The sequence below is a fragment of the Macrobrachium nipponense genome, chromosome 1 (genome assembly GCF_015104395.2).
Source record: "Macrobrachium nipponense isolate FS-2020 chromosome 1, ASM1510439v2, whole genome shotgun sequence".
Classification (NCBI taxonomy): Eukaryota; Metazoa; Arthropoda; class Malacostraca; order Decapoda; family Palaemonidae; genus Macrobrachium; species Macrobrachium nipponense.
The window spans coordinates 172,343,793-172,352,001 of record NC_087200.1 but is presented as its reverse complement, the minus strand read 5'-3'; the positions used below and the strand labels follow the sequence as shown (position 1 = coordinate 172,352,001).

The following is an 8,209-nucleotide window of genomic DNA, read 5'->3' as shown; positions in this document are numbered from 1 at the left end:
TACGTCTCTGTGTGGGATGTGCATTACGAATAACTTCTTAATGCGGTGCATATGTTGGTAACATCTGGCACTGGTATTCCATTAAAGGTTCGCCGTTTAATAAGGCTTTGCATCTCGGATGTGTTTAAGAACAAACAGACTGTCACTGGCTACTTTCAAGTAAGTTGCCGCGGGCAAGGAAATTGAAATTAAACCTATTTCTTTCATGAAGTTTACGGCTATTGTGAATTTTTTTTTCTTTACCGAAGATTATCTCCGGAAAAAGGGACTTCATACACATATACATACACACACGTATATACATACATGTAAACACATAATTTTATATATATATATATATATATGTGTGTGTGTGTGTGTGTGTGTGTGTGTGTGTGTGTATTTGTAAAGACAAGAGGACAAGCGTAAAATAGATTTTCGACTCGGCCTTTGATTCGGCACTGTTTACCAGCCCGTTACTTTGACGACATTACACATTCAGGAGCTGTTATAATTACTGCCCACATCTTTAATATTAATAATGTTTTCCCCTTACTGAGATGCATGCAACACTTCTTGACTTCTTGACTTCTCCATTTCTAGGAAGGATCCCCTGACGAAGCGCCTTCTACTATCTGTCCAGTCTGCCTGGAAGCATGGAATGCATCCGATCGCCTCCCCAAGTTCTTGGTTTGCCACCACTCCATCTGCGTCACCTGCGCTGGAGGGCTTCAAAGAACTGCCAAAAAGAAGCTACCCAGAGCATCGGCAGAGCCATCAGCCTCTGGTCTGCAACAGCTTGGAGCTTCTCGAGAGTCCCTAGGGTCCCTGGACACGTCTACTGACGATGTTGTGCAAGAGACTGCGTCTTGGGTTCGATGTCCGATGTGTCGAACTCGGACCTTCATCGAAGATCCCTATTTACTCCAGACCAACTTCTACCTCAGTGGGTTGTCTAGTAGTGTGCCTGCGCCAAGGTGAGAGGAAGTTCTTAAGGTCCTTCAGGCAATATTATTAATTTTATTTGGCTTGTACAGAAATACCTGTCTCCCATCGTGTATATAAATTTGTTACGTATTGTGCCCTTTAAGAATCCTTAAACTGCAGCATGACAGGGTACTGCAAAACAGTCAATTAAATCATTTGAGCTGTTCGCTCTGACAGGTTGGGCAAAATTACCTGAAGGCTTACTGTAAGCGATGATAGAATCAGAAAAGCTCTCAGTAATTGCAACTGATAATTCATGTGCGATTAGCTCATAAAGCATTTAAAATCAGTTCAAAATTGAGAAGATAATAACACTACATTTGTAGAATGAATGTTGTGACCCACGTAAACTAAACACCAAAGATTATAAATGGAATAGGAATCAAGTCACCAGTCACTTACATTGCTCGAAGTGTGGGTCTTATCTAATCTGGATCCTTTGCTGAATGCCTTTGTGCTCTTTGTTGACTACTGATCGTTATCGCAACAGTAAAACTGAAACGGAATCTAACCAGTATGTCAAACATTATTGTGAAGAAACGTAGAGAACACCAGCGTAATCTGAAACGATAACCACATATATTTGAGGTGAAAGCAAGTAATGCGAATAAAGGGCTATTGACTTTTTTGCTGATGAAACTGTCACGATAACAAACTTATATAGCTATATTTAAAGCTGACTTTACATCTGAGAACTAGATCATGTATTCAGGATTAGCCCTAATGTCATTTGTTGCGGCTCGCTACCATCAGTATCGTGAATGAAGTTGTCTTTTTATTTAGACTATTGTAAAGTAGACAGTTTAGGTTAACACAGAAGTTAGATAATGCGCTACTCCATGAATTCTAATTCTTATATTCTTACATTTATTCATTTGGATTTCAGCAATTTGTGGCACAGACAAGCCTGCTTTAGCATTTTCACTTTTCCTTTTTATTCCATGGCCAGTTAAAATTTAGTCAAAGTTATGCTATCAAAGATTAATACCCAAACTTGTTCAGACGTACATTAATTTGAACACTGGTACTTAATGGGCCTTGTACATACAAACAGCACTTGATCTTCCACAAAAAAAAAGCATCCAGATACCCTTTTCTCCACATTTACCATAAAGGTCATTTTTCATGTTAACAAATTGGAATTTGAACTTTGAGGAGGACTACCCTTGATTTTGTGTATTTAAAATTATAATTTTTGCCAAACAACTTTAGATTAAGTATAATTCCTTGTGGTTATTTCAACAAATGCATGTGTTATATTCAGACAAGTCTTGTCATTTTTTCCAGACTGGTACTTTGGTGTGAGACTTGTTCAAAAGTAGCTGCTCCTGAGTGTGGCGACCACAACATAGAGCCCATTGATGAAAAGATGCGATATCTACAGGTAACGGGTATAGTTTAATGGCCACATTGCTGTATTACCAGCAAAACGTTTTCATTTCTGATTTGACTGGTTCATTCTAACATTTTCTAATCTGAAATAAGATATTTTTATGCAACATAAGAATAAAAACAAGTTACTTCTCAGAAACAAGGCTGCATCTACAATGAGTCAGTTTTTTTTATCAGTGGTTTTTATTCCTAACAAATCTTCTAACAGAATAAATAGTCTTGAAAGAAGGCAAAATTTGAGCCGCACCACCCAGCAAATAACGAATAAAGAAATACGGCAGTAGTGTAGTAATGCCCTTATTTACCAAATGCAAGTCAATACAGTAGTAGATGTAAAAGGTTTTATCTGGCATTTAGTGGCGTGAGACTAATTATATCTAAAAGTCCATTCCTGTCCTCGCTGATTTCTCAGCAGAGGTCGTACGAAGCCTCAGTATTTGTCAACATTGTGTCGTTATAGGAAGAGCTCGTCCGAAGGACGGATGTCCTACAAGGCTACGTGAAGGACAGCCTGAGTGCTCACGAAACACACATGGAAGTGTACCGGTGGCTGTGCGGCATGTTGCGCCACTCCCACTCAAAGGTCTTGGCTGCCCTCACCCACGCCGCTCAATATCATCAAGCTCTTCAACATCACACAGAGGCTCTTCAGAACCTGGTACGGAGTGATTCACACTGTGTACACACTTGCTTGCCTTGCATTGATAGTCTAACATGTATTCTAAGTATGTCAAGAGTACCTAAAAACTTTTACACCAGAATTTCGGGGATATATCCTTGAAGTTCCGTTACTTGACTAGCAAGATTGTTCATAAGAAAATTTTTATTAATTAAAAAGTTTTATTTGCTCAGAAAGGCACTACTGGTTTTTACACAATCTGTCTTCTCGCTTTCAGTTCTTTTTCATTTTGCATATACATCTCTTTAACAAAGCAATTCTATCATCAGCAATAGCTAAGCACAGGTCATGCTGACAAAAATAAGCAGTATGAAATATTTTGGTTTGTCAGTGATTATAAACATTTTAATAAGAACTTAAGGATGATTCTAAAATGAACTGTTATTTGCAGGTGCAAAGGGGGGAAAACCTGCTATCCATAAATGAGAATGTGAAGAATATCCGAAAGATGACTTCTTTGTTGAAAGAGCTTGATATTCAGCAGTCTTCCATCATTCGAGAAGTTGAACTTCCTATCCTGAATGACACCTTCCAGATACTTAGGACCCACCAAGGGCCCACGGGGTACAGCAAAGCTTTGGTGGTCTTAGATGCTGACAAGTCAGTGACTCTGTCGCTCTATGGCGAGAGAGATCGTCAGCAGGTTAATGATTCGGAGGATGGTGAAGCCTACGAAAGTGATGAATCTTCGTCTGCTCTGAAACGCGCCTTGTCTTTACAAATGAGCCGGAGGAAGAAAGACTTTGAACACTCTAGCTCATGGTCGTTGCAAAAATCAACTTTAGTCAAAGAAACTGTCTCTAACTACCAGAAATCATTAGTAACTAAAGGTGACGATGGGGAACTGCAAACGTCCATGATGTTGCAAGAAGGTATTCCTGATTTTCAGACATCAAATCAGTTAGAAGATGATTTTGCAAACATTGAGCATTCCGATATGTTCAATGAAAGCAACCAAGATATACAAAAGGATGACGATCTCTTAAATACGACATTGACCAGTACACACAATACAGAGAAAATAACAAAAGCCACTATTGACAATCAACACATGTGGAGTGACACCCACAGTTACAGTCTGTCAAAGGAATCCATTGCTGACCTTCGAACGACAGATTTATTAACAAGGAACATTGCTGATGCCCAAAGCATAGTTCTGCTGAAAGAGCACTCGAATGATTCCCCTACTACAGATCTTTCAGCAGAGGCCACTTCTACTGTCCGTAACACTGATCTGTTGCAGGGAGTTACAGGTGATAATGAGAAAATCGGTTTGTTGCATATCGCCTCAGATTTCACTGCCGACGTTGCTGATACCGATGTGTTACACGACGGCACGAATGATGTCGAGAGTATAGATTTATTGCATGATTCCACGCCAGATTTCACTGATGATGTCACTCATATTTGTTTGTTACCAGAAGGTGCAAATGATAGTCAGAACTTAGAAGTATTGCCCGCTGTTACTTCAGATTTAACGCAGCAAGAGGCTGAAGAGGAAATTCCTGTGAAAGATGACGTTTTGGATTCTTTTTACAGTGCCAGGAGAGATGTCATAGATGGAGCACCTGATACATATCCGTCTGCCCCGCCACAAAATGTAGGAACCGCACCTGAAGAAGTGACCTACGAAGCCATAGAACCAATTGTGGTGCATGAGAATCACTCACTGTTGAGCTTTCCCACGGCACCTCTGCTAGAATCTTTGCCAAGAGATGGCACTTTTGGAAGGCAGACCGTCAGCATAGCTAATAGACGATATCCATCTCATCTATATGATGAGGAACCAATCATTGAACCGGCCTCTCTCCTGAACAACACAGGCTCTCGGAGGGGAGATGATTCTACTGACGTTGACGAGATATCTCTGCATAAAGAGAGTCCCATTGAGATTGCAACCACTCCGCTCGTCGCTTTAACCCATCCAGGAGACTACGATGCACGTCCAGATGCAATAATGCTTCCAAGGAACCAAGAGGAGCGATCCGATGTTTCTTCGCAGCTAAGGAATACAGAGGGAGAAGGACCCATCAGTGAGGAAGCCGTGGCGTCACGAAACCGTCGACGCCGCGGGAAAAGAGGAAAGAAGAGACCTTCTAGCACTAGGCCGAGAAGACCAAACCCGGGAGAAAGTCAGCAACAGCAGCAGCATCAAGAACAACAGCGCCCGAGAGGGAGGCAGAGGAGCCGCGGCAGACGCCACCAACAGCGTAGAAGATCCAGCAGTATGTGTCGAGTACACTAATCTAGCCTTTCTTAGGCCCATTTTCACTTGAAATCTGTGGGAAAATTAGTCTCTTGGTGTAAAATTGGCATTTTAGGCATTGGAATGGATCGGAAATGGTCACTACAATTAGTTAATTATTAATTACACTTATAACAGTACACGGTAGCTTTATACTTGCAATGAAACTACGATACACACTTATTTCTGATGAAAACATGCTTTTAGGTAACCTTGCATTACCTTTCTTATAAAAACGACAAGAAACGAGGTTAATTATTAAGTTAACTTTTATGAGTATAGCTTGTACAAATCAGTTTATTCAACTGGTATACAAAAAATATAGGTATATATATATCCTATATATATATATACCTATATATATATATATATATATATATATATATATATATATATATATATATATATAGTATATATATATATATATATATATATATATATATATATACGTATATATATATACTATATGTAAATAAATTCTTCTGTTAAATCAGGATACGTCTCAAGTATAAAAGGCCCATTAAAACACTGGTTTAAAACTAAGGACTATATTTCGTTGAACCGTCTCCCACCCTTATCAAGTAGTGAATGGCAGAAGAAGTTACTATATATTTCGCCAATGTAACTTCCTCTGTCATTCACTACTGATAAGGGTGGGAGTCAGTCCACCGAAATATAGTCCTTAGCTTTAAACCAATGTTGTAATGGGCCTTTTATACTTGAGAGATATATATATATATATATAACTATCTGCAGAAGTGCAAGTATTTTTGTGTTCATGTGGGGTAAAATCATGTATCTTTCTAGTAAATTCTAGCAATGAATATTATTTATTAATGCACCAAAAACGTTGTATGATATTTATATAAATAAATTTTGCTTCAACCAAATTTACCATTTATAAGCAGAAATCTCGTCCACCAAATTAAAGTAGAACAGAAAATGATCGGAGCAATAAACACAGCAGAGATAATATTAGTTTGATCAAAGCGCTAATGAAAAGCAGCTTTCTTGGTCAATTAATTAAAGGTGGCGGACACAAACGTTGGAGACGAGACGGGATCAGGTTAGTCTCATTACATTTTTCTCTCTACATACTATTTGTGTGACAGTTGCTAGAAAGGTGATCTAATTACTGTGTGCCTAAAATACACACACACGAACGTGTGTGTGTGTGTACGAGTTTGTGTAAAAAACCATAATTTTTTTATTTGCAATTTTTGAGTATTTCAATTGTTGCGATTGTAGACTGAATCTCACACCGAGGAAGAATAGTAACGTCATATAGTAATCCAACGGTTAACATTAAAACTAGAATTTACTTTCTGTCCAACTAATTCCTGCACAAGAGGAAATCAAGAGAACAGACTACATAAACCGTCTAGATCGAACATGTTAAAAATAACGATAACGACAAATGTTTCTCTCTCTCTCTCTTTCTCTCTTGCGGCGTGACAGAGGTTACGTACACCGCCTTATCCTTTTAAGTTTTGAACGCAACAATTTATTCTTCGAATAATTGTGGAAAGAAACATGATGTTGAATTCTGTAGTTTTAACCACTTGGTAGATTCATCCTAAGCGATGTTCCCATTTGCACGTTCTTCTGACTTTGGTTTACAATACAGTATAAAAAATATCGACCACATTCACGTTTTATGTGACCGTGAGGTTCATTCACACGACAGAAAAAAAGGAAGATAGAAAAAAAGGAATCTTGGTTTATTTTTTCTCCTCAGTGTTCCCGAGTTGATCTCGGCAGAGTCATCGACATGAGCGTCGTACCCCTTCCAGTTCGAACTTCTCCTCCTCCACTTTATAAATAATACTGTCGTGATTGCATTCATTACGTCTTCACTATTTTCCATTTTTTTAATGGTACCCATCGTTATCATCTATAGACGCATCACCATTTTCCTTTGTTTCGTAATCATCATAATTATGATTTTGACATTGTCGTTTTCATAAACGTTATTGTCTCACTCAAGGTCTAAAGAATACTGTGGACCTTGGTCTCACTGATCCTCCTTTTCGCGGAATTTCACCGTAATCATATAATTTTTGTCTTTACTTTCATTATGGTCATAGTTTTTCTTTCGTCGTAAAACCAACAGTCCTACATTCATAATATCGAACCATTATTATTTCATTATCATTGCTTCTCCTTTCTTCTACACATTTTATAACTTTTTTTTATCACGTTCTCAACACAAATCCTTTTTACCATCATCAACTTTATCATCTCCCCATTTCTCGTCCACCACCAAATTTATCATATTCGCCTTTTCCGACCATCTTCGTAGTCTCTTTTGCGGCAACTTAACGACATCACACGCTAGACCGAGCCGATGATTAGCTACCAAGTTTGGAAGCAGAGGAGAGACTCGAACACTCAACCATTACTTGTAACCAGGGCTTCAAATACTCGAGATCTTACTTTAACCAAGTGGTTCCTTTTCCTGTTGGAATGGGAGCAACACCACTGTGGCTTATTTATGATGTTAAGTGCGGTGAGAACCCACTCTGTCTAGGACCTAGAGAGAGAGAGAGAGAAGGCATGTTTAGGAGTGGGAGGGGCTCCAAGTAGGTGGACGTCAAACTTCCAATACTTGAATGAACTTCAGGGGAATTAGTCTTAACCAGGGAGATGCAAGATTGGAAACTCCATGAGAGCGCCAGTTAAGAAAGTAGACGATAAAAGAAGATATTTAACCAAACAAAACTACAAGAATAAGGAAAATTGTGTTTTTTCAAGAAGCAAAAATTGCTGTTCCCGCCGACGAGAAAACTCAGAACTGCCGCCCTTGCATGTTGTGGCTGGATGGCTCAATACCAAAACTTTTTGAACGAGTGACTCATGTGGTCTTGAAAACACTTGATCACTATCGAGTTCTGTTTCGGAAATATGGCTGACGATATTGGTCTCGA

The 8,209-nt window shown here is 38.9% G+C and overlaps 1 protein-coding gene across 1 annotated transcript in view; it reads left to right on the top strand.

Annotated features, from left to right (window-relative positions):
* Positions 1-5,422, top strand: part of LOC135219837 (uncharacterized) — a 24,015-nt gene extending 18,593 nt beyond the window's left edge. Inside the window, exons 2-5 of the mRNA XM_064256945.1 lie at positions 583-956; positions 2,254-2,350; positions 2,819-3,016; positions 3,429-5,422. Of these exons, the coding sequence (XP_064113015.1) occupies positions 583-956; positions 2,254-2,350; positions 2,819-3,016; positions 3,429-5,282 (2,523 nt within the window). The 3' untranslated portion in view covers positions 5,283-5,422. The remainder of the gene's footprint in view (positions 1-582; positions 957-2,253; positions 2,351-2,818; positions 3,017-3,428) is intronic.
* Positions 5,423-8,209: the final 2,787 nt, after the last annotated feature.